The sequence below is a fragment of the Trichosurus vulpecula genome, chromosome 3, assembly GCF_011100635.1.
Source record: "Trichosurus vulpecula isolate mTriVul1 chromosome 3, mTriVul1.pri, whole genome shotgun sequence".
In the NCBI taxonomy this organism is placed as follows: domain Eukaryota; kingdom Metazoa; phylum Chordata; class Mammalia; order Diprotodontia; family Phalangeridae; genus Trichosurus; species Trichosurus vulpecula.
The window spans coordinates 1,052,859-1,079,939 of NC_050575.1; the positions used below are offsets into that span (position 1 = coordinate 1,052,859).

The 27,081-nt window shown below is 49.3% G+C and overlaps 1 protein-coding gene across 1 annotated transcript in view; it reads left to right on the forward strand.

Moving 5' to 3' along the window:
- NRG2 (neuregulin 2) overlaps positions 1-27,081 on the forward strand; it is a 244,143-nt gene that overhangs the window by 199,620 nt on the left and 17,442 nt on the right. The window contains 3 exon segments of the mRNA XM_036752225.1: positions 4,348-4,466; positions 16,896-17,016; positions 24,775-24,833. Coding sequence (XP_036608120.1) covers positions 4,348-4,466; positions 16,896-17,016; positions 24,775-24,833 — 299 coding nt within the window.

Genomic DNA, 27,081 nt, shown 5'->3' on the forward strand with positions numbered 1-27,081 from the left:
TTCCACATTTCTTCCTGAGACAGCTGCTATCTTGGTCTGGCCCTTGATTTCTCCCTCTGTCAAGTTGCTTTCTAGGACTGAGGTGGGGGCTCCCCGTTCTTTCTTTCCTGGGCACTCTGTAGGATCAAGTGACTTCCTTAAACCACATCATGATGTTTGTCACTCAGTTATCCCATGATGAAGCCCCTCCCTCCACCCCTCCCTATCCCAGCCCTGTTTGAAGGAGGGGTGAGGGGCCAACATAGTGACCAGGAAACATCCATGTGTGGCTTATGCTCTGCATAGAGGTGGCTCAACTGGATCCTTGAGCCTGTAACACCAGGGAGTTCAGACAGATCTGCCCCTAGCCCTGAGCCTTAGAGTGCCTTTGGAGTCAGGCTTTCACATGTATCTTTGTACATCCTAACCCTCCCTAACTTCCTAGCTGACATTGTGGAGGAAGGGCCAAGTATCTATTCCCTTCCATCCCAAGGAAGAACAATAGAGAGCTTCTGCCTCATTTACCACCTCCTACATCTGTGGCAAATACTTCGTTCTGTTTCTGTCACTGTATCTCTCTCTGTCTCTGCCAATGTCGCTGTATCTCTCTCTCTGCCAGTGTCACTGTATCTCTCTCCCTGCCAGTGTCACTGTATCTCTCTGTCTCTGTCTCTGTCTCTCTCTGTCTCTCTGTCTCTCTCTCTCTGTCTCTCTCTTTCTCTCTCTCTCTCTGCCAATGTCACTGTATCTCTCTCTGCCAGTGTCACTGTATCTCTCTCTCTCTCTCTGGTTATGCTACTGTCTCTCTATTATCTCCATCTGCAAGCCTGTGTTGCTGCATTTTTCTGTCTCTCTTCCTCTGTCACAGTCTGTCTTCACTATAGTCTCTCCTTCTTTCCCAGGCACAGTTTTTTTTAATCTCCACCTCCTCTCCCCCCCAGCTCAGGATCCAGGTCCCTCCCCTGGAGAACTACATGTTCCACCATTAATGAGAAGCAGGCTAGGACAGGCCCTGCAGGCGGGCGGGCAGCTCAGGGAGGAAGTGTGGGGATTGGAGAAGGGTGGGTGGGGAGAGGTGGAGCATTCTGCCCAGAATCACTATATGGGAAGGGGGGTGCCAGGTCACATAGGGAAATAAAACCTGAGAACTAAGGGGATGCAATATGTGAAGGTACAGCCTGAGCCACTGAGAGGAAAGTATGTTAAATTGGGGGAGGAGGGGAGTGTGGAAGACAGGACTCCAGTGTGACCAGCCTGAGGAAGAGCAGTTAGAAAGCAAAGCTGCTGAGATGGTGGGAAGACAGGAGCCATACTCCAGAGACTTTCCAGGGGTCCTTGTTCTCTCCTCTGTGTCCTGTTCTGTGGAGCTGAGACCATCCTGTGTGCCTCAGTTTTTCCCTCTGAACCCTTCCCTCCTAGCGAAGAGCCAATGGAATGGGTCCTAATTATAAAATGCCTGGTAGTCCAAACCTGCTAGAATGGAAGTTCTTAACCTTTGGTTATTTGTTGTTGTCGTTATAGATCCCTTTGGCTATCTGATGAAGCCTTGTACCTCCTCTCTGAATAATGTTTTTAATAGAATACATAGGCTTACAAATATATTGAAATTCATTTGCAAAAACAAATTTTTAACAACTCATGGGCGTCAGGTTAAGAACCTCTGTCCTAGAAGTCTCTAGAGGGCAGCACATAGGCCTTCCCTGTCTCAGAGCAGAACGATTTTAATGTGCCTATACTGTTGTTCCTGAAGATTTCCGGGGAAGGAGATTCCTTGGTTGCATATTTGCCTATTCCCTTTGCCACTAATAAGGTCATCCCTCTATCTGTCTACCATTCCTCTAGTGGAAGCTTAGACCTCTTCCCCCTTGCCCTGCCCTCATAAAGAACCATGATGGAGCTTAGAGGAAATTTGCCAGTTTGGGTTATGGAGAAGGGTGGGAGGGAGCAAAGCTGTTCTTTTAGGTCCTGAAAGTTCAAGATTTACATTGTCTGACTCTGTGACCCCCACGTGTCCCCCTTTTTCTGGGGTGAGGTTTCAGGGGAGGGGTGGCAAGGGCAGACTCCTGATTAAGCTGGAGCCAAGGAGGAGATGGTAGGGTGGTCAAAGCGACCTTAAAACTACTTTTAATGAAGGAAATCAACTGTAATTGACAAGGAGAATGAGCCCCAAGGCTGTGGGCAGAAGCTGGGCCAAGGAGCTGAAAATGTGCTTTGGGGAAGGAGTAAAAGCTGTGGCATCACTGGGGATGTCTCCATAGCAACAGAAAGTGTTGACAAGACAACTGGAGGGAGCTGTGCCCCGGGGTCCCAGGAGGAGGATGGTCCCCAGAGGCCCCTGGACTCACTGAAGGGGGAGAGATTTCTCTGGAAAAGAAACAAGCGGTGCTTGTCAGTTTGATTTGTTTGATATGTTTCTTTCATCCCCATGCCAGTGCCGCTCTCCCTCCTCCTATCCCACTGGGTTTCTGGCCCTGCCTGTCTCCTGTCGTTGTGTCCCCCTCAATCTGCTTCTCTTCTCACCCCCATCCCTCACACACACTGCTCACAGCAATAGCTAGGGGCCCCTGGGCAAGGCATATTCTGGGAAGCTGGTAATTAGTTTTGCGATTCAATGATGAAGCGAAGAAGTCATGTTGTTGTGTAAGGAGACTTTCCTGCTTTGTCCTGTTTCTCCCAGGGGACAGGGACTGTCCTGTGCTTTCATCCAGAAGACTGGCCAGGCTGGGCTCAGGAGGTGGGAAGGTTCAACAGTTATTCTCTAGGTAGGGCCGAGGGGCTTCCCAGGGGTTGAGAATGTTAAAGGAATAGGGATATAATCATCCCAAAGGGAATGGAGATGAAAGGGATGGAGCAGAAAATAAAGAAAAGGCAACTTTAAAGAAAAAAATGAATGTCTGCCCCATCACTGTGGCCCACTTTGGTGCTGAAGAGGGGGTGAGGTTAGGCTAAGAAGGATGTTGGAGGCAAAGAATCAGGAACATAGGGGGATTTTCTTTATATTTTCATATCGATGAACAACATCTAATTAATAGATATAGCGAATGTCTAGCTACACCGACCCCCCCCCCCAACACACTCAGAACTACTGCTTTTGGGCTAGCCTTCTGGAGGCTATTTCCAGAGGCTAAAGCGATTTCAAAGAGAGCGGCAGGCTCCTAGCTTTCCTGAGGCCGAGGGAGTGATTTGTCAGGGTGGGATGACCCTGTGCACCTTCCCTCTCATCAGATTTGGAGTCTCAAGCAGGGATCCCTGAGGGGGAGAAGGATTACTTTACTTCCCACCAAGATACAGCATCTAGTGCTCTCTGGCTTCCCTGGTGATAGACCTCACAAGGGGTATACACTCACTAGGTCACCAATATAGAAAGGAAAGGAAGTGCAGAGTTTGTTAGGGAAAAAGACTTAGCCTAGAAGTCAGAAGATAAAGGCTTTAGGACCAGTTCTACCATTAAGTTCCTGGGTGACTTTGGGCAAGTCATTTATCCCCCTGGGCCTCAATTACTTCCTCATCTGTAAAATGGGGCTAATTATTCCTTACCCCTTCCTTCCTCAGAGGAATGAAGGAATACATGTGGGGAAAAGATATTCGAAGCACTCATACAAGTTTGTGGTGGTGGTGGTGGCATTTGAATCCAAACTCACCTGATCAGAAAGGCTGGGAGCTGGATGAATGAGGAGCAATACCCCAGGTTTGGTGTTGTCAACTCAGCAGCTCTGAAAACTGTCCTCAAAATAGCTGCTCTCCGAGGTGCTGGGGAGCACCTGGTCCTATCTTAACCTCACGAACCCTCAAAGTTCATGAGAATCTATTTCACCATAATAATCTGCCTCTCAGAGTGCTAGCTCCAACACTTGCAGAAAGTGCCCCCCTCCGCAAGCTAGGGTTTCAGTGGGGCTCACATTCATCTCTTCTGGAACAGGTCACAGCAGCTGATAAGCAGTGCCAGCTTTTTTTTCTTCTAAGTTGACTTTTCTTCATTTTTTCTGATAGATTCCTTTCTTCTCCCTTCCCTCTTGGGTTGACCTTGCCCCTACCCCTCTGGTACTCATGAACAGCAGACTAGGGGAGCAGAAGGGGAGGTGTTTAGTGTGGGGGTGGAGAAGGGGTTTAATCTACTTCTGGGGCCCCAGCCTAGAAAGCATTTGTAGGTTCCCTGACCAGTTTAGGATCTCTCAAGTCAAGGGTCTCCAAAACAGTAGCATTTCTCCATCCCTTCAGCCATATTCAGCCCATAGGCTGTGTACCTCCCTCCTATTCCATTGCTGGAAGATAAGCTATCTAGGGGCAGTCAGGGGAAGAACAATTCACCTTCAATCAAAACTTCTTTCCTTTCTCCCCACCCCTCCACCCTCTGCCTCCCCCAAACAGAAGAAACTCCAGGCTGCAGTTCAATAAGGTGAAGGTGGAAGACGCTGGGGAGTATGTCTGTGAGGCAGAAAACATTCTCGGAAAGGACACAGCCAAAGGCAGACTGAATGTGAACAGCGGTACGTCTCTGGGAGAGTCAGGGAGGTGGGGGCTGGGCTGGGAGGACTCGGGGGGCTTCCAGTCACTGTGCACTGCTGGGGAGCCTCCTGGCACATGATTCATCATTCACTCCGGTTCGCACTCCCTCTCCCTATCAAACACAACCATCTCGGCAGATTAAGAGAAATGCAGTTAAAGCATAAATGTTTAGCTTTGTTATCTAGAGCTGGCAAAGCTGCGGGCTCACATTTTAAATACCCTGAAAACTAAATATTTTGAAATCTATAGATGGGGGAGGGATATTTTTAGAAGGCAATTATGGGTGGCTCGACTGCCAGGAGCCGGAGCTGGGGGAGTCAGGGCTGGGCCCCCTGGGCTGGAGTGTGAGCTGATTTTTCTACCCCTGTGTTTGTTTTATCGCTTACTGGGGGAGCAGTCCTCTGACAGGAGGCCTCCTACATTCTCCTCTCAGAAGACTGGAGGAGGCAAGGCAGAGTGGGAATAGTGGAATTGGGAGGACAATCCCTTGGCACCCACATTTGGTTGTTAACTCTGGCCTCTTGGGCATTGAGGTGGTAATGGGTGAAGGGTCCAAGAATCTCTGTCTTCAGTCAATATCCCACTGCACACACAGCTTCTTGTGTCTTCTTTGGGGAGGATCTCACCACCTGTTCACACCCTCGTGCTTCTCACAAGCCCAACTCAAGCCCTGTGTCCTTCCGGAAGCCTTCCCTCTCCCCTTCACGCCATCCTCTAGACAGAATACACAGATCTCTCTCCCTCCTCTGAACACTTATATTCTGACCCACATTATGGAGCACTCCTTCTCCGACCTCTTCCCTGAGTCCCCAGTTTCCAGCTCCCCGTTGGACATCTCCACTTGAATGTGCTTGTACTTCCAACTCGACGTGTCCAAAACAGAATTCATCATCACTTTGCCCAAGCCAGTTCCATCTTCCGGCTTCCGTTTCTCTTCCTGTTCTCCCAGTCATCCAGGCTGGAAATTTTGGCATCAACTTTGACTCTACCCTGTCTCTTGTGAACTATTTATATGTCCCCAGATCCCATTAATTTTTCTTTTAAAGCCCGCCTTTTCCCCTCCTCTCTGTTCCCACTACCACCACCCTCATCCTCCTATACTTCCCAATAGCTTCTTAACTTGTTTCCCTATGTCTAGTGTTTCCTCTCTTTAATCCATCCCGCTCATTGCCACTGTCAGTAACCATTGTCTACAAGGATGTCCCTGGCTCCCCGTTGCCTGTAGGATGAAGGGTGAACTCCTCAGCCTGGTAGTCAAGGCCCTCTCAGTTTTGTACTAGCCGATCTCCCCAGTCTTATCTCCACCTTTACCACTTACTGCGACGGACCTGTGTCCCAACCTAACTACTCTTCTTGCCCCTGTCCCAGACATGCCTTGCACTTTCCCACATTTATGAGTCTTTGCTGATCCTTTTCCCCCTGAAATGTCCCCATGATCCTCTTTGCCCATTTCAAACTGCATATCCTTCAAGAGCTGCCTTAAGCCCTGCTTCCCTGCCTGTATCAGCCCACACTGATCACTCCTTTCCCTGAATTTCTACAGGACCTTGCCTTGGGGCAGCTACTCACTGGCTGACATTGGTGGTATTAGCTTTCTGTATTATTACTCAGCCAAGCAAGTGTGTCCAGTCTCCCCATCTACACTGGGAGCTCCAGTGGGCAGGGACTCTGGTTTTTTCTCTTGTTTCCTCTCATCGCCACCACCCTACCCCTTGGATATACAGTAAATATCTGTGATCCTGAGGGCAATTCACTGGGAGAATCTCAACTCTGAGACCCAGGGCACGTGGAATGTATCACCCATTCTGGGAAGGAAGAAAGGAAGAAAAGGAAGGGAGGGAGGGAGGAAGGAAGGAAGGGAGAAAAGGAAGGGATGGAGGAAGGAAGGAGAGAAAACAGGGAGGGAGGAAGGGAGGAAGAAAGGAAGGGAGAAAAGGAAGGGATGGAGGAAGGAAGGAGAGAAAGCAGGGAGGGAGGAAGGGAGGAAGAAAGGAAGGAAGAAAAGGAAGGGATGGAGGAAGGAAGGAAGGAAGGAGAGAAGGCAGGAAGGGAGGAAGAAAGGAGAGAAAGCAGGGAAGAGAGAGGAAGGGAGGAAGGAAGGAAGAAAGAGAAGGAGGGGGGAAGGAAAGAAGCAAGAAAGGGAGGGAGGCAGGGAAGAAGGAAGGAAGGAGGGAGGGAGGAAAAGGAAGAGAGGGAAGAAGGAAGGAAAAAAGGGAGGGAGGAAAAGGAAGGGATGGAGGAAGGAAGGAGAGAAAGCAGAGAGGGAGGAAGGGAGGAATGAAGGAAGAGAGAGAAGAGGAAGGAAGGAAGAAAGATGAAGGAAGGAAGGAGAGAAATCAGGGAAGGAGGAAGGGAGGAAGGAGAGAAAGCAGGGAGGGAGGAAGGGAAGAAGGACAGCAAGCAAGGGAGGCAGGCAGGCAAGAAGGCAGGCAGGCTTCATTAGGTGCCTGCTCCGCCAGGCACTGTGCTAAGCGTTTCACAAACATGGCTTCATTCGAGCTTCACAACAAACCTATGAGGGAGGTGCAATTACAATCCTCACTTTATAGCTGAGGAAACTAAATGTTTAATAAATACTTGTTAAGTTGAATTACTTGGTTCTAAGTTCTCAGGATCCTTGTACTTATTTTACAGTTGAGGAAACGGAGGCAGACAAGTTAAGTGACTTGCCCAGGGTCATTCAACTATTAAGTATTTGTGGCTAGATTTGCACTCAGGTCTTCTCAACTCCAGGCCCAGCTGTGCCACCTAGCTGCCTCTCGGGGTGTGGCACACCATTGGTCTGTAATAGCCCCAGGCTGGGGAGAGTCAGGATCTAACTCCCAACCACTCCTGGTCCCCTTGTAGGGTCTGTGCCCAGCAGCCTAGCCCCAGGTATTACCTCTAGTCATAGTGAATTGACCTTCTGTCCCAATGGGCTGCCAGGGGCTTATGCCAGTCTGCATTTTGGATTCACAGAGTGAAGTAGAAGGTCCTTGGTCAGCAGGTGGGGCTCCCCAGGCTCTCCCTTTCCATCCTATTTTTTCCAAATCTATAGGACTCCACCTCCAGTGAGCTCAAAAGGACCTGAGTGCCATAATTACTGAGGCCCATGTGGCAGAACCGAGGCCAGGGCTGGGAACAGAAGACTCATGTATCCCAAGGAGCCCTCCTTGTTCCCTGACAGCTGCCCAGCATGGTTAAGTGAAGAAGACTGGGAATCAAGAGACACGGGTTCTGGTCCTATCTCAAGCTCTGTCGTCTTGAATAAGTCACGTCCTAGGTCTGGGCCTCAGTTCTGCTGATGCCCTTCTCAGCTCTGACGTGCTGAGTAAAAGGGAATCTCAAGGACAGGGGTTCTTTCAGACTTGGTCTCTGTGTCTCTGGCACCTAGCACTCAGTGCCTGGCACATAGTAAGCATCTAATAAATGCTTGTGGAATTGAACTCCTAGCTTCTAAGTCCTCAGGTTCCTTGGCCCAGCCTCTCTCCTGGCCCAACCAGGGACGGAAGCTGTGCTCCCATCTGTTTGGGGGGGCGGGGCGGGCGGGCAAAGGAAGAGCCTCCTGACTATAGATGCATCAGGAACCTTGTTTACCTGTGGAACCTGGGAGACCTGCAGGAACAGGAGCTGAGAGGGAGAGGGGGGAGGGGGCGGTCTGGGCTTAGTGCCTTCTGACTCATCTCCAACCACTCAACTCCACCCCGAGTGGGGTTTGGCCTGACCCCATCATATTGGGAAGGGAAGGGGATGTCAGAGGGAGAAGCATGGGGGCAATTCCTCCTCTGTCTTAGGGCTGGGGGCCAGGGAGTGGCCTGGCAGGGGCTGCAGCAGGGCAAGCATGTTCACCAGGCCCCTGGCATCGCTGTTCAGCTGGTGATGTAATCTCTAGTTTTTGTTTTTAAATTTGTAGTGCTCATTTTGCTGCCCTCTTTGCACAGCATTGCTGATGCACTTCACCCCCACCCCCTCACCCCTGGAGTCAGAGCGTTCTCTCCCTTCAGACCCGGCTTTGTAGCCCGAGGTCTGAAGAAGTCTCTTACAGCAAAGCAGGTGGTTTGGGCCGGCTCTACCTGGTCTCGGGTTCTTGAAATCAATGCTTCGATCCCAGGTGAAGGAGGACCTGGGAATGTCCCAGAGCACCTGAGCTCAGGCCAGAATCTCAGAAATGGGCCAGGTTCCACCCTGGGGGAGCAACCATGCACTCATTCCCCTCGATTTTCCCTCTACCATCGGGGCCTTGTGAGATGGATTATTGCTTCTCTCTCTTTCTTATTCTATCTTTCACGATCTAGCCTTCTTTTTCTATTACCTTCCAACATGCACTTATCTACCCTGTTCTTAAAAAGAAATCCTTCATTTGATAAGAAGTAACTGTGGTATAGTAGGCAGAGAACCTGCCTTGAAGTCAGAAAGACCTGGGTTCAAATCCTGCTTTTGATAACATTCTGGTTGTATGACCCTGAGCAAGTCACTCAGCGTCTTAGCTTGCTAAGACTCCAAGTTACAAAGCAGATGATCTCTATTGGTGGAGAGATTTTCCTCATCAGGAATTCCCTATGTCAATGAAATCACATAGGTTCAAAAATCCAAAAATAAAAGGAATTTAAAAAACCAAAAATAAAACAAAAATAAATCCCAAATAAGCCAAAAACCACAAACCTTTCACCTGATTCTGCCTTCCTGGTAAGCTGCTGTTTCATACATATCTCCTTTCCTTTTTAGCTCCTGGAAAGAGCAGTGTATACTCATTCTTACTCATGGCACAATAGATAGAACTCCAGGCCTAAAGTAAGGTTGACCTGAGTTCAAATCCAGCCTCTGGCACTTACTACTTTTATGTCTTACCCTCTGTTTCTTTAACTGTAAAATCGAGATTACACTAGCACCTGCCTCCCAGGGTTATGGGGAGGGTTTGTAAAGCTTGGTACAGCACCTGGCGCACAATAGGCATGATAGAAAGGCTTATTCCCATTTCCCTGGCACTGCCCGCTCACTCTTCAGTCTTCTCACCCCCAACAATCTGTTGAAATTTCTCTCTCAAAGGTTACCAGTGGTTTCTTGATTGCTTAATCCAATAGACTTTTCTCAATCCTCACCCTCCCTGACCTTTCTGTGGCTTGTGACACTGTTAACCACTCCCTGCTTTTGGACACTGTCTCCTCCCTGGGCTTCGCCTCTAGTGCTCGACCTGTCTGACCACTCCTTCTCAAGCTCCTTTGTTACCCCTGGAGCATGATGGTGCCTGAGGCTCAGGCCCAGGCCCTCTTCTCTGCTCTCTACACTCCCTTCCTAGGGAACCTTATGTGTTCTCTTTGATTCAATGCTAATCTCTATGCAAATGACTCTCAAACACACACACACACACACACACACACACACACACACACACCCCATATACACATATATCCAGCCAGAACACTTCCTAAATTCTAGTCCTACATCCCCAAATACCTACAGAAAATTATTATTATACAGTTAGTATATTTCATATATTATATGTATATACTATATGTATATGTAATACGTATATATTACACAATTAGGAAGTGCTTAATATGTCCTAGGCAACTACGTTAAGTGCTGGAGACGATGCAAAAAGCCCCACGAGCACACAGTCTGTTGAGGAAGCCAACATGGAAACAAGTTATCTACAGGATAACGGACTAATATCAGAACAAAGTGGGACTAGGAAAGGCCTTCCTTGTAGAAGGTGGGATTTCATCTGATACTTGAAGGAAACCAGGTGGCAACTAGGAAAGGGAGAGTGCCGGCGGCTGGGGAGAGCCAGTGAAAATGCCCAGCATGGGGAGATGGTATAGGGCGTTCAGCCAGGGTAGGAGAGATGGCGCGGGGAGTTTGGCCAGAGCAGGTGGCATGGTATAGGGTGTTCGGCCAGGGCAGGGGAGACAGTGCAGGGTGTTTGGCCAGGGCAGGAAGGCCGCTGTCACTGGATCGCAGAGTACATGGATGGGAGTTAAATGTAAGAGAACTGGAAAGGTAGGAAGGGGCCAGGTTGTAAAGGGCTTTCAACGCCAAGCAGAGGATTTTCTGTTTAATCCTGGAGGTATTAGGAAGCCGCTGGAGTTTGACATCTCCACCCGGAAGTTCTGTCAGCACCTCCGACTCAACGTATATAAAACCCGACTAATCTTCTCCACCAAACCTTCCCTTCCTCCCAGAGTTTCCTTCTCTCTGTGGGATGCGTCACTGTCTTCGGTCCCCTGGCTTGTAACCTTGGGGACAGCTGACGTCCATCTGTCCGCCTCGTCGTCCAGTTGCCAGATCTTGACTTTTCGACCTCCACAATGTCTCATTTATTTCTCCCCTTTTCTCCATTCTTGCTTCCGCTTCCCTTAGTCTCCGACGCCATAATCACCTTCTAACTTGTCTCTCGGCCACCAGTCTAGCCCTTCTCCAATCCATCCTTTGCCCAGCTGGCGAAATGCTGTCTATCCCAAAGTCACAGGTCTAACATTTCACTCCCCAGCTCAAAAACTTTAAATGGCTCCCTATTACTGGGAGGATGAAATAAAAGCTCCTTAGCTTGGAATTTAAGGCTCTCCTTTGTTTCTCCAACCTACCTTTCCATCCCTGTTTCTTATTCTTCTTTTTCCAGCACCCTATATTCCAGCTACCTTAGCTTGAATAGGTCAAGGGCCCCTACTGCATCCTGAGCCATCTCCAGTTCTCTTGGTTCGTATCTCACCACTGGACCCAGATGGCTCCAGAGCAGAAAGTGAGGCTGGCAACCTTGCCTTAAATCCAATTCACTTGCATATCCGAGCATCACCTTCCTGATGTCAGGGTCCTCTGTGAGAATGAAGGACAAACAGCAGCATATTCTAACTAAGGATTCCTTGCTGATGCCCAAGCTTGACTTTCCATCACTTGCCTCAATGGGTCACAGGAGCCATCTGCCATGTCCACAAGCCCAGCCCTCCTCTGCCGTGTCTCTCAGATCCCCTCTCTTCTTTCCATGAAGTCTCGTTTAATCTCTTCCCTTCCATCCTCAGTCCTTAGTGTTGTCTCCTCTCTCCAATATTTCTAGAACTTTTTGTCCCCTTCAGTCCCAGCTGTGTTCACATCAGCTCTTGGAAGGCAAAGGCTGTTCGTTTTATCCCCAGTACCTTGCATGTAGAAGGTCCATAATATTCACTTAATATAATTGCATTGTAGCAAGCCTGTATGTGAAGCTGGGGCAGAAGAAAAACACGCTCAAGTCTCAGAGTGTAAGGACCAGAGAAAGTCTAAGGAGCTTACTATGGATGGAAAAGCTTTTTTTTTTAATCCACTGTTCACTCTAATGTATTCTTAGTCACCCAGTAGAGCTCAAACAGTCTTCTTGTTTTAATATTTGCTGCAGGCAGGGTCTGTCGTGCTCAAAATATGGCCCTGATTGTAGCAACCAGGGTTCCCTAGCCACCAGCATATGTTTTCCCCAAGGGGATACCTCTTCACCCTCTGCTTCCAGGGGAAATCAGGGCAGCTCAACATCCCTTTAATTGGTGTCCACTGTTTCTTCATGATGAGTTTATCTAAGCTATGGACATTTCCCCAGAGAAAAGAGACCGTTGTTGGTTCAAGGTGTGCAAGTATCTGGATCCTCTGGATTCCGGATCATTTGTCATCCTTTCCCCAAAGGTCTCAGATTCCTTGAGCAGATAGATTTGGCCCTTGGGCCTTAGTTTGCTGACAGCTGGTATAGACACACCACTCAGATGGATCTGGGTGCTAGAGAAGGTCGAGCAAAATCCTACTGAATTAGACTGTGGGGCTGGCCCAGCATTATATGTTCTATCTTTCCTGGGGGAAACCAGCCTTTGAGTAAAAGCCAAGACTCTCAGTATGGGCCTGAATCACTTTCATGTTCAGATTCCCTAGTCCTTCCTGTGTTTGTAGCTGGGCCTTTCCTGAGGCCTTCTAATTCTCCTAAGACCTCTGTCTCTTATCTAGCTCCCTCTTTTCAGCTAGATCCCCAGCTTCCCTCCCTCCTTTGACCAGTGAGGTCAGCAGTGACTGGGAAGCCTCCACTCAGATGATGGGCCATTATAAGGTTGCAAAAGGATATATGTGTCTGGAAATAGCAAGTAGGCCTTGTATGCTCAGGTTTCCAGGACTATGACAGTCCTAGGACCCTAGATGTAAAGCTAGAAGGGAACTTGGAGGTCACTGAGGCTAACGCTCTCATTTTTAAAAAAAGTTATTTTCAGTTCCCAATTCTCTCCCTCTCTCCAGCCCTTCCCCCACCTATTGAGAAGCCAACCCCCTCCCTTGATAGATGAGGAAATGGAGGCTGACAGAGGTTAAGTGACTTGCCCAGGGTCACACAGTTAGTAAGTGTCTGAGGTTGGATTTGAACTCAAGCACTTAGCAAAGTTATCTGGCATGTAATAGATACTTAATCAATGCTCATTGCCTGTTGACTGGATATTGACTGACTCGACAAGTCTGACTTCCACCCCCTACGAGGAGCAGACACCACCCTGGACACTTTTGTGCAGTAGCACACTCTCTTCTCCCGTGGCTATCTGGTAGACTTGGTGGAGCAGAGCCCCAGGCCCAGCTGGGAGCCATAACAGACCGCTGGGAGGCGGGGAGGGCTGAGCAGGTTCTGCTGTGGATGTGACTCACAAAAGAGGTGTGGCAGAGGCACTTCCCCACATCTATTAGTAGGAAGTTGGGTGTGGGTAGGGGTGGGAGAGGAGGGAAGGGGGTGGGATTTGTTTGTGGTTTGCATGTCATTTGCATGTACCCACCTAGATGGCATCCTTAAGATGTTTCCAGCAGCATCTGGCTCACTGCCTGTCACACTGGACCAGGACTTTGGCAAATCTGGGCTCTGCAGCCCTATTTGTGACCTGGGTGGTGGAGGGTGAAGAAAGTGGACCTCGAGAGTCTTGTCCATTTCTAACATTCTATGAGCCTGGAAAAAAGCAGCGTGAAAGAACATTGCATTTGGAGTCAGGCTTTTTTGTTGGCGGTCAGTCTCGTTGGACTCTTCGTGACCCCATTTGGGGATTTCTTGGCAAAGATACTGGAGTGGTTTGTCATTTCCTTCTCTAGTTCATTTTACAGGTGAGGAAACTGAGGCAGGCAGTGACTTGCCCAGGGTCACACAGCCAGTTGTGTGTCTGAGGCCAGATTTGAACTCATGTGGATGAGTCTTCCAGACTCTAAGCCCTACACTCTATCCGTGTCGCTACCTAGCTACGGAGTCAAGTCCTGGGTTCAAATCCTGGCTTTACTATGTATTGCCTGTGTGAAATCACCTAACCTCAGTTTCGTCACTCGTAAAATGAATGAGACCAGATTTCAGATCCCTTCCCTCTCTAAGTTCGTGGTCCCTGATTCTTAGGGGGACACGTCTAAATATCTCTTTTTCTCTGTCTTTTCGTCACCACCCCCTGGCTCTTACCGACTTAGATTCCCTTGACCAGAGCCCAGCGGGGCGAGGGCTCCTTCAGACTGATGCGCCCAGGCAAGTTTGTGCTGCACGAGTCTGGTCTGAGGAGTACTGCAGGGTACCAGGGATGGGGCGGGGAAGTCCCTGGGTCCCAGGGACGGCGACTAGAAACATATCCAGGTTTGGGGTCCTCTGCGGAGCAGAGGGAGAGGTTCAGAAGCTGCAGAGTCACATGGTGAGCTTTATCCAGGAGGTCGTTATACATATACAGACTGAAGCCTATGTATATACTCCCGGGCCCACTCGGTCTATCCATCTCCCCAAATGTCTAAACACTAGGGAACCGAGGACTGCAGCCCGTGGGGAAATCTAGCACCACACCCCCCCTCCCCGCCCCAGCTGCTGAAAGGGGCTGAGCCAAGGAAGAGGTTAGCCATAGGGACCGGGGGCCCACAGAGTACTGAGAGCTGGACAGGAAAAGAGCTGATTGCCCTCTACTCCTTGTCAATTCTTCTACTGTTGACTATGGTGACAATATATGTATGGGGGGAGGGGCAGACAAAGAGGGAGGGAGGAAGGCAAGAGAGAGATTGAGGGGAGGAAGAAACTGGGGAGGGAGGGAGGAGGAGAAAGGGGGAGAGGGAAGGAGAGAAAAGAAAGAAGGGAGAGAGAAAGAGAGAGGGAAGGAGAGGGAGAGAGAGAAAGAGACAGAGACAGAGCAAGAGAGACACAGAGAGAGAGGGAGAGACTGAGAGATTCTTAGCTGCATTCTGACTTTCTGGATGCCCCCTGACCTCAATCTGAAACATCTGGGGACACTGCTTTAGTTTGGAAGGCTCTTTCTCTACATCCTTCTGTTAAAGTAAGATGTATATCCTGGCCAAAGATGCATTAAAAACCAAATCTTCCCCTCAGCCTGTTTTCATATCACAGCTGGCTCCTTCTCCCTCCCCTTTGAGTTCCTGTCTCTGCTCTGGGCCTCCCTGGAGCCTCATGATTTATGGCCAAGGCTGGTGTAGACCTATATCAGATAATGCTGGAGGGCCAAGGAAGATTGGGCCACGGGAGAGGGAGGAGGATGTGCCAAGGATAAAAACCCCTTAGAAGAAGAGGTGCTGATAAGAAAGTAGTTTCTTTTACGGATAAACCATCTGTTTGGGGAGAGAGGGAGGTGTTCCTAAGTATCTCTCCACAGTTTTCTGAAGAAATTGGCTCTAGCAAGTAGATTGCTACTCCCAGACTTGGGCCATGTTGATGGAGTGGGTAGAGTTCCTAGACGTCCAGCTCCTTCTAGCACTCTCGCCCCTATCAACTACTAAGCTCCTGTTTCCCTGGTGACCCTGCCCACTTTGATTAGCATGAGACTTGCTCTTAGATGTCCATCTCTTATATCCTGAGATGACCTCTGTCTGGCTTTACCTGTGGAGGTCACCTGAGCACTCCCTGGGAAGGAGGGCCTTGAAGAGCTGGACCTCAGAGGGAACAGTTTCATTACAAAGGGTTGTTCCTTAAAGGCCCCCTGGGGAAGCTTTCCACAGAATTGGGTGGGAGTCTGGGTAAGAATACTAGAGACAAAATGGTCCCACTTGCCCCAAGGGTCACCAGGCCGGACCTCCTGAGGTTGCTGCTGTTTCCCAGATGCGGACCCAAAGCTTTTTGGGGGAAGGACCAGGCTGGGGGATGAGGTACAAGATTCTCTTGCAGGTAATCTGAGAACCTCCTCCCCCTGCCATAAAAAGTGAAGCATACACAGGCCCTGTTTATGTATTTGGGGCCCCTCAGGAGTGGAGAAGAGCTAAGGTGTTTTCAGTTGGGAAAGCTGCTGGTTCTGCCTAGTTAAGCCCAAGGCAGCATGGCGCACTGGAGAACACCCTGGCTTTGGAGTCGGAGGGCCTGAGGTTGATTCCTGGTCCTGCTGCTGACTTCCTTGTGACCTTGGACAAGTGCTTTAGATGATAATAATGAAGTACCAACAACAATGGGATGGCTGGGTGGCCGAGTGGATAGTGCGCGGGCCTGGAGTCGAGAAGATGCGTCTTTGTGAATTCAAATCCAGCCTCAGACACTCGCAAGTTGTGTGGCCCTGGGCAAGTCCCTTCACTCTGTTTGCCTCAGTTTCCTTATCTGTAAAATGGCTGGGGAAGGGAATGTCCAACCACTTCAGTGTCTCTGCCAGGAATGGCTGAACGACAGAAAACAATGACAAATGTAATGATGATGATAGCTGGAATTTATATACCACTTTAAGGTTCACAAAGTACTCTGTGTGGATTCCCTCTTAATCTTCATACCAGCCCTGGGAGGTGGGGGCTATCACTGCCTCCATTTTACAGATAAAGAAACCGAGGCAGACAGACATTAAGTGACTAGCCCAGGATCACACAGCTACCAAGATTTGAACTCAGGTCTTCCTGACCCCAAAGCCAGTGCTCTATCTACTATGGCACCCAGCTGCCTGGAGATGACCTCCAAGGCCCTGTCCAGCTCTAAATCTATGATCTTATGACAAAGGGAAGGTGTATCACCGAGTAAAGAGGTGATGGAGAATCAGTGGCTCAAGAGCTGGTCTTGGAGATAGGGTTTGAGTCCTGCCTTTAACATGTGAACCCTGGGTAAGTCACTTAACTTCTGTCTGCCTCAGTTTCCTTAACTGTAAAATGGGGGGGGATGGGAATGGGAGGATCTTTTTATTTTCAGTTCCAGCCCCTCTCCCTCCTTCTAGCCCCTCCTCCACCTATTGAGAAGCCAACCCCCTCATTTGAGAGATGGGGAGACTGGGGCAGGCAGAGGTTAAGTGAACCACCCAGAATGGCATAATAGCACCACCGTTCCAGCCCAGGGTTGTTGTGAAGCTCTGCTGAGATATTTGTAAAGTGCTTTGCACAATGCCTGGCACATAATAGGTGCATGATAAATGCCCTTTCCCCTTCCCCTACCCCTACCCCTAGCTGCCTCCTGAGTTGATGAGTTCTGAAGGGGAGCTACAGTACCAATGTGTCATTCTCAGGATTTCTCCTCTTTCCAGTGGCCACCACCCTCTCCTCATGGTCTGGGCATGCTCGGAAATGCAATGAGACGGCCAAGTCATACTGTGTCAATGGCGGCGTCTGCTACTACATCGAAGGCATAAATCAGCTGTCTTGCAAGTAAGTGAGCAGCGGTGCCTAGGCACTGAGGGGGGAGTGGAGGGATGGGAAGGGAGGCCAGGAGCTTGTGTAGTGGGTACTGAAGGGAGGGTCTCCAGAAGTGGCGCTGGGCAAGCCCGAAGGGCTTTCTCCCCACTCCCTGCTGAGGGTCAGCTCAAAGCAGTTGTTGGTACGTCCATGGTGGGGATTCAGAGGTAGGTCCCTTTGCACCCAGCCAAAGATTCCTCCTGGAAGCTTGGGGAGATGTGTGTGTCACATGTGGGTCTCAGGGCTCCTGGAGTCCCTGTTTCCCTTTCCTTCCCTCCCTCCCTGAATTTCTCTTCCACTGGTTTCAATTCGGTAGGGCATCCCCCATAGGGCTGCCCATGGTTCCCGATGTGGGCAGAGGCTTTCTCTATGGAGCTCTTTCTCTTTCTGTCTCTATCTCAGCATCTTTGTTGTCCTTTGTTCTTGCTGAGTATCTGATAAACCCTAGGGTGTCTCTCTCCCTAGAGGTGAAGAGAGTCATTAGCACAGAAGCCAAGGAGCAGGAAGAGCTCCGGGAGCCAGAATCAGCATCTCCTGGTAGCTTCCCTGCTGAGGACGGGTCCCTCACCCCGCATTCACTGCGAAGGGAGGGGAGGGAGAGTGGCCTAATAATCATAGTGCCACTTGACCTTATCGATGCCCCCCACCCTAGTCTGTATACTGTGGGATGGGACAAAAGAACCAAGGGTCAGTAGAGTCGATCTCCCATCAGGACGTGAGTCATGTTGGAAACTGACTTGGATATTTCCTGAGAGAAGGGGCTGCCTTTTGGATGGGAAAATAAGGATGCTGAGAAAGAAGAAAAGGAAACGGACTTGGGTCCGTGACCTGAGCCTTGCCCTTCCCTAGCCTCATCCTCGACTGGCTTTTCTGGCTAGTGTCCTCTTTTCTGGACTGACAACGCTAGCCCCAGCACAGAGGGTGTCTCTCAAACACTGATCTCCAATGAGCTCATAGCACACAAGACAGCCCAGGGATGGTTGGGAAGTCGCTGAGGCCCAGAAATAGGGAGGACTTTTATTTGGGGGGGCGGGGTTCAGTCAACACATCAAGGGAAGCTCTTGGCTGAGAAGCTAGTCCTCCAATGCTTTATTTAGTAGTTCTTCCTGCTGATGTCTTAGTCAAGGCTCATGGTTGGAGAGCTCAGAGAGTGAGAGAGACCTGAGTTTTGGAGCAACGGAGCCCACATTTAGTCCTAGCCTTAGGCACCTAGAGAGGGGTCCAGATTTGTCACTGGGGAGGTCTGACCACATCTGAAACACCCGGACAGGGCATCAAGAGTGTGGTGAGAAAAAAGAGAAATACAGGGCATGATTTAAATTCATGCCACCGAGGCCTCTCACGGGAAGGTTAAGCTTGCGTCTTTGCTTCCCCCGCCCTAACCTTAGCTCCCAGACTTAGATCTAAATCTATACTCCCCAAGAACAAACAACCACCATTTAAGAGAAAAGATATTTTTCCGGGGGCAGAGCCTGGTAGGGCAAATCCATAAGAAGGCAGGTTTTTGAGGGAGCCCTTCTGTCTCCCTCCATGTGTCCCATCCTTACACCACACCCATGCATCCTGCTAGGGAGGCCGCTAGGTGGCACAGTGGATAGATCGCTGAGCCTGGAGTCAGGAAGACCTGAGTTCCGATCCAGCCTCAGATACTTACTATCTCTATGACCCTGGGGAAGTCACTTACTCTCTGTTAGCCTCAGTTTCCTCTGCTGCAAACTGGGGATGATAATAGTGCACCGACCTCCTAGGGTTGTTGTGAGGATCGAGTGAAATATCTTAACACAGTGCCTAGCACATAGTAGGTGCTATATGAATGCTAGCTGTCATCTATCTTATTATCATTATTAACTGGAGTGGTTTGACAAGCACCTACTCAGGGAGGTCCTTGGCCTGTTGGAGATCTGCACTGTGGAGCAGTCTATCAGACCTACTTGGGACCAGTTCCCTCCATTTGTTCTCTGGAGTCAGTTTTGACCCTGATCTCCCAAGGGTTTGAATGTAAGGCCCATTCTGCTACCTCCTCCCTTTCCCATTTCACTTAACCAGCTTATAGTCAGAAGAAAACATACTGGGCTGAGCTTTAGGAACCAGGGTCCCAGCCTCCCTGATTCTAGAACAGAGAATTCCCTGCTTACAATATTTTCTGGAATATTCTTTTGCATCAGGAACAGAAAAACTGCTTAAGGGGAGGGACTAAAACCCCTTGTCCCAAGATTATCAGGACATCATGGAAGGGAGAAACCCAGCTGAAGGGGGAGAACAATGGAACCAGCTCTGATCTCAGACGGTGGCATAAAGCAGGAGTAGGCGAGGGGTTGGACGGAGAAGTTAAACTCTGGAAGGATAGTCTGGGGTCAAACCAGATCTGGGAGGCTCTCAGGAGCACTTGCTACCCCCTGAAGATCATGACCCAACAGGCTGACTGAGACTTGCCTTGAAATATCAGTGAGCAACAAATCTGTTCCCTTCTGACAGAGAGAGCACTTCCAGGCCCTGAACCCAGGCTCCACCTCTTTTCCTCCCTCCAAGCCAGAAGTGACGGTAGTGATAGGAGGAACAGGAAGTCTTCCTGGCTAAAAACATTGAAGTTTGTACCATACTCTGAGCTCTTTGGAGTGAATGTGATAGAGACACCCACCAGGATGCTTAGCCTATGCTCTAGAGAGCCAAGAAACTTAGCAATAGGGCTCTATCAAAAGGATAGCACATTGCACAAAGAGAGTGGGTAGAAAGCAGTCCCACATCTCTAATGCCTTGTCCTTGTGACATTTAAACTCAGAAGCTGGAAGGGATCTAGAACAGTCACAGGAACCAAACCCTTGCCCTTTAAACAAGTGAAGTCACCTGGGGCAGATGTCAGGTCTCAGGTCTCATTCTCACTTCCCCCAGATCCCCAGTACTAAAGTCTAGGGAGACCTGGGGGCAAGATGAGCCCCTTTGATTTTGTTTATAGGTTGGAATGGCCAAGCTGCGGATGAGTGGGACCCAGGAGTGAAGGGTGTGGAGTCAATAGGGATTCTAACACCGAGGTCACATTCCCTGAAGTATTCAGGCTAAGACAGAATGGGTTGGAGAGCCGGCATCCTCTCCTTCCCCAGGGTCAGCATTCCCCTCCCTCCCTTCCCCGCCAGGGCATGGGCAGTGTTTCAGATACCAGACTTGGGGGAATTAAGCTTCACCCTATTGAATCTCAAGACCTCAGCTCAGCTCCCTCCATCCCATGCCACCTTATAGATAAAGGCTAGCTCATGTCCTCCTCACCTTACACTCAACCCCACCAGGCTGCACGATTTGGAATAAGCAGATTTCTCAAACACCTCCCAGCCTAATCCAATCTAGTGGGCCATTCACCGTGTACAACCAGGCTGGCTCCCTCCCTACCCTAGCCCTGGCCTACCCTAGCTGGGGGTGGGGAGCATGGGCTACTCACACGGATGGAAGGAATCCTCGAACATCAGAATCCCTCCTTATGACTATGCTGTTCATAGAGTTAGTCGTCTGGGCGGAGGAACGAGGAGGCCACGCTGCTCTACTGGGGGGTTTGGGTGGAGGCGGTCACAGGGCAGAGCCCAGAGACCATTCTGGGGGTGGAAGCGGGAGGAGGGCTGTCTGGGAGGGAAGGATGAGCAGCCTCTGGGGTGACCGATGGCACCTGGATGTGACTTAGACTTGAAGGATTCAGGAAATGGAACTCACGTCTCGCCATTCGTGCTGTTTGTTTCTTTTGTTTTTTGCATTTTGCTCAGCTTGGATAACGAACCTAGACAGGTCATTTTATTTGTGTTCATACGGCAGTCAGGGTTCCATCCTGGTTCTCTTACCTGAGTTTTATATTGGTTCTGAGCACGATGGGGAACTCTGGAGTGCACACATGCTCCACCCCACCAGCTTTTATAGAATTTAGAAGCTGCCCCCGCCCCCCAAAAAAAGTCTGATGGAAACAAACCTTGTCATCGGTATTGAATTTTGCTTTAAAAATCCAGTTAGGGAAATTTGCAAACGTGGGTTCAGACGAGTTCCTTGTGTCCCTTCTACATTAGACGAGGGCCTCCGCACTTGCTCTTGCTGCTTTCTCCTCTTCTCTCCGTGTTTTTTTGTAGAGCACAGTTGGTGCATGCATCTCGGGGACTGGTTCAGGGGATGATGACAGAACAAGGCTCTTTTCTCAGCCCTGTGCACATACTAGCGGCATGTCCCCACCACCATCATTGGCTCATTCCTACCTTGTCCCATAGTTTGTGTCTGTTCTTCCTACCCTACCTCCCAACCCTAGTACTCCCCCACTGTGTTCTCCTTATCTGCCTGCTCAGCTGCCATGGATCACCTCCCCCGAAAACACTCCCTTCTATTCACCCATCCCCTCATTCCTGGCCCCCCATTCATCATGCCTGTAGTGTGGACCCTCATTAATCCATCCTCCCACCCTATCCCCCTCTCCCCAAGGGGAGAGCGGCACATGTGGCATTATCCCCAGGCTACCAAAAGGAGAAACTGAGGCATGGGGAGGTGGGGGGGGAGAAGGAAGGGTTTGGAGCCAGCCCATGGTGGGGTCAAAACTCAGATCCTCCATTTCCTTGCTCCACTAAACCCCAGGAAATAAAATAGCAACCTCTCTGTCACTACAGATTTGCAGCACCTGGGACCTCCCTAACTAATCCCCATCATGCACACACACACACACACACACACACACACCCCATTCCCCAACTCAGGTAGGCATCTATCTGACCAGCTGACACCCCACTTCAGTGACATGATTTTTATATCCTTAGAGCTGATGCCCTTGGGAGGAAGGAGGTGGGGGCTGTGATCTGCTTCTGTACTCTGTGATACTTAATGGCCCCCAAACTTGGAAGTAGAAATCCATGTCTGAATAGGAGTTGCATAAGAATTGCCTCCCCAGCCTAGGGCTTATTTCTTCTTCTTATTCCTATTATTATGGGACTGGCATGCCCTGGTCTTGGTCTAGGTAAAGGTTAGGCCACAGACATATTACCATCCCCCCAGGATCCTCATAAAATACTCCAGTTCTTCATTTGGGGTCTGGTGAATGTTTAAGTGCTGTTGCTGGTATAGATTGGCCGAGGAAAACAGCGGATGATGATGCCCCATGTCTGAAGTCAGATCAGAGCCAGTGTCCTCGAAGGGAACACTCTTCCCTGTTTTCACGTTAGGATCATCTGAAGTCACTGGGGATATTTAGCATCGAGAAGAAGAAGGAGGAAGACTTAGTTGAGGCACGATAGCTATCTTCAGATATTTAAAAGGGCGTTAAAAGGGCTCCAGAGGGCAGAACTAGGTAAGATCAATGGGCAACCTTTTCTTATAAAAAGGTAGATTTGAGTTCAGTATGTGGAATGCCAGGACAACCTGAGGAGGGGGTTCCATCAGAGGCCTGATTAACGCGCACTCTTCAGATAGGTCACAGAAGGAGTCATGTTTCAGGTAGAAGTTGTGCAAGAAAACCTCCAAAGCCTCTTTGCACTTCTCACATTCTGTGATATGGCCATAGATACCAGGCCAAATCTTCCTGCCTTGAAATTCCTGTGTCATTCCCATGACCATGAGAAATCCTGGATTCTCACTCGTAGGTAGTGAGGGGACTATCCCCGTCAGCCAATTCCTGGGGCAGAGGAGGAGAGGACTGTGGAACTGAGGCCGATTCCAAAGTGTTCTGAGGCCTTGGGTTTGGTAGGATTGGAGATGCAAATGCAAAGAGTCGTAACTGACCCCATATATCCTGGCTGTACTCACTCACCTGTTGCCCCTGCCGTAAGGATAGGGCTGACAGCAAGTGTTGGCATGCCTGTGCAGTTGCCATCCTGAAGGAACCCAAGAGATCCCCTTTTCAGTCTTATTTCAGCCTCATTGCCTCCCTGTTGACTCTTCTTCAGGGCCCGGGAGGAGACCCCATCTTTTCAGCTGGGCTGGATTCAAGGCTTTCCATTGGATCTGTGGCATAGCCTAAAGAGCTAGACAATGAGATAACGGGTAGAATAAACCGAAACACTACAGCATCCTTGGGGAAACTTAGTCTGTCTGCCACAAAATCAAAGGCACGCACACCCCTCGAAAGCTTTCTTGTTTGAAACGAGGCATTTTCCAGGCCCTCTGGCTAATGTTGGACTGACAGCCTGTTACTATTAACGTAAACACAAACTAAAACATGAAGACTGTGATCCTATGGGGCTGAGGTCCCAGGGCAAAGTCGGGTGGCTGATCCAAGGCGAAAGGGTAAAAAACCGACCTGAGTCAGGGGGAAAGTACCGCTAGGACTCCCAGCACACTCCCAGACTTTCTGAGGGCCAAAGGATAGGAATCAGAGGAATGTGACCATCCCTTTTAAACCTGTAAGGATGGCGTCCCCTGCCAGAGGGGTAGGAAGCAGCAGCCAGAGAACAGAAAAGCATATTAGAGACTGTGTGGTCATGGAGGAATCAGAGGGGAGCCACTGAGGCACCAGCAAAGAGAAAAGTGAGCTAGGATAGAGGGAGGCAAGGCTCTAGGTAAGTGAGGAAAGCAGAGGCAGAATGTGCAAGGAGGCCAGTGGGTAAGGCATTTGCCCAACCCTTCTAGTGACCCTCTATCATTGCAGGACTCATTCCCCTTCCCCATTGGCCAACCATCTCTCCAGGGTTAGTGACAGATACAAAGAGAACACCCCAAGGGAGCACAAGGTCTGTATTTGGGCTGGCCAATTGAGGGTAGTTTTTCATCAGCTCCCCCACTTCTCTTCTTCCAAACTCCACTTTTCCTATAGCCACTGGCTCTGGAAATTTCTAGAAGCCATTCTGGGTAAAGAGATCCCCAGTCTCAGAGCAGTTTTGTAAGGAAGGTAGTGAAACAGGAGGCAAAGGGATGCTGTCCCCACCCTTCTGGCATTTCCTGAGGCTCCTGCCCCTGATACACCCACCGGTTCACAAACGTCACCTAGCCAGTCTCCCTACCCATCCCCAACCCCTAGGTCCCCCAGGAAAGTTTCAGGAAACCCCAGAGTAGCAATCTATTCAGTTATCTCTCTAGGAAAACACAGAGGCCTCTGTTAGCAGGATGGAAAATGAAATTTCAAACACCCACCAGACCTCCCCCCCCAATTCCCTCCCTCCCCCTCCCCTGGCCCCCTTTGCTGCAGGTGTGACACCGAGTGCCTAACTTGATTTTTCTCATTCATCACTATGCACTTTGATTTCTAACCTTAGCCTCGTGGATGATTCCGGTTTGTTCTGTGATTTGTCCCCTTTTCCTCCTCCAGATGTCCAAATGGATTCTTCGGACAGAGATGTTTGGAGAAACTGCCTTTGCGATTGTACATGCCAGATCCTAAGCAAAGTATGTTTGAAGACACAAACAAAAGTTCCCCCTCCCTTAGAAAGCTCCTGGGTGCAGCTCCACCCCTCCCCCCACCTCCATGTAGGGTACTAGGACCAAGGGTGTTGGTTGTTATGATCTTTGGCTGTTTGATTTTTTTTGTTGGTTTTTTTTGTTTGTTTCTGTTTCTGTTTTTTGCCTTGTTTTTTTTTTTGTTTTGTTTTGTTTTTGTTTTTCATTTTTGGCCTAATTCTTGGGTTGAAAGGTCAGGGTTGCAGGTAAGGGGATAGAGTGGCAAGGCCAGGACAAGTGGTAACGTTGGCAAGGATTGGAGCTGGCATGGGCAGGAGCCATGCAGGGCTGCTGAGATGCCCATGTCTTGCTATCCTGGTTCTCTCTTTCTGGTTTTCTTTCTTTTGTTAGGTGTCCTGTGGGATACACCGGGGACAGGTGTCAGCAGTTCGCAATGGTCAACTTCTCCAGTATGTCTCTTTCTTCTATTTCTTTTCTTCCCTGGTGACTGTCACCCTTGTGGGAGGGAGGGGACCTTATTTAGGAAGTCAGAGGCATACTATTATGGGGAGAGGGAAGGGAGCAGGCAAGTGTCTTGGGCTCCTGTAAATGCTCAGAACCAACAAGAATTCTTTTAAAAAGAGACCAAAATGTGCCCCTCACCACCACTCTTATTGACATTTCTTCCTCCGAACAGTACCTCCTGTCTCAAATAGGGGATAACCTCATTCTCTTCATGGTCCCCACAGAGATCACCCCTCACCCACCCACTTCTGATCTCAACAGTTCACTGAAATCAGGTGGCTCTGCCTAAATAAGAGACAGGCAAGCCTCGAGCAACTTTCTCTAGATCCTAGGGAGGAGCAACTCAGAGGGTACGAGGCCAGAGGGCAGGGAGGGCTGAGTGTGTAAAGACTGTTTGGAAGCCCCCACTCTGGCCTGGAGAAAGTTTCTGAGAAGGGAGGGCCTGAAGATTATGACCAGGACCTAGAACAGGGTTTTCTAATAATCTGCAGACATTTTCACAGAAGGACCCTTAGTGGGGGCTCAGGGGGTCAAGCTGAAAGTTGAGACATCTTATGGGCTAGATCAGGGATTCTGAGTCTGGGAAATGGGTTTCTGAGAACCTGGGGATTTTATTTTTGCTTACCTCCAACTGAAATGTAGCATTTTGTTCAATTATTTAAAAACATTATTCTGGGAAGGGGTCCATAGGCCTCCCCAGATTGCCAGAGGGGCCCATCACACACACGCGTGCACGCACACACACACACACACACTACACAAAGTTGAGAAGCCCTGGTCTAGATGATGAATCTCTAGCAGTGGCTCTGGGGAAAAACTCCATCAGGACTTTCTTCTGTCTCCTTTCTCTCAAATGAAGAAATTTGTTCTTTCCATGGTTTGTAGTATTTGATTTGGTACTGTGGGTCAGTTCTCTCTTCTACCACCAGGTGGAGATGGACTAAAAGTAGAAAAACTTAAAAGACTCCTTAAGAAACACGAGGGAAGGGGACTTGCCTTGTTGTAAAATCAGGGAGGCTCATTTTCAGTACCTTCTCCTCCTCTCATCATGCCCCTTCCCACATATTTTCTTTCCTTCACCCTCCATCCCTCACCCCAGGCCCAGTGTGCTTTGGCCTATGCTATCATGGAAGGAAAGCTTCCAATGAATTCATTCATCCAAAGGGATAAGTGAACCTAATGTGTTAGCTCTCCAAGGACTGTCTGCATCAGTCCAGAGAGGATAATGATGGAACTTCAGACACTGTAGGGCACTGTGGGAGAGACTGAGGTACAAGGTGACCTTGGCACCGGGGCATTAGACCAGCCCTGGCCGTTACCCTGAGGGATCTCTGCAGAGGTTTGTCTTCCCAGCCCCTCTAAGGCTGTAGGGCTGAAGGCAAAGAGTAGAACTGATGAGTGGGTGCTGAGCCATTCTCTGGAGAGAGTCCACATGTGGACTAACCCAAAGGGTCGCTCTTAACAGTGGGATGTGAGCTTCAAGGAAGTCTCTGGTGGAATTCCTTGGGGATTTGTCCTCAGTTTAGTGTTATTTAACATTTCTATCAGTGATAGGAATAAAGCCCCAAATGACTTATCACATTTGCACATTTATCAATCTGGGAGGGATAGAGGACAGTCAGCATCCAAAAATATCCCAGTAGGCTTGCTCGATGATGGAGCAACTCTGATAATAATGAAATATAATAAATAAAATGAATTAATTTAATAAACAATGGCATTATTAAATATATGACATATATAATATTAAATTTAATAGAGACAAAGAGTATAATTTCATAAAGTCCTCCACTTGAAAGCTGATTTTTTTAAAACTTCAGTACAAAGCAGGGAAGACAATGGCAGACTGGCCATGCTATATGAAAATGATCTTAGGGTATTAGGGGCTGAGGGTAATTCAGGCTGAGTCTGCAGTAGAACATGGCAACCAATAAAGATAACGTAACATTTGGCTGCCCTTCGAGAGATATCTCGTCCAGAAGCATGGCTCTTGAGCCAAGATGGTGGTCCTTGTTTGATCATGTGCAGGGTCTTGTGTTCAGCTCTGGGTAGCACAGTTTGGGAGGCACACTGACAAGCTGGAGCTTTCGGAGGAGAGCAGTCAGTTTGGTAAAAGCCTTCAAGACCATGCTATTTGAAGCTCTGGTAAGGAGAGGAGAATGCTTAACCAAGAAAAGACTCAGAGAGGGCGTG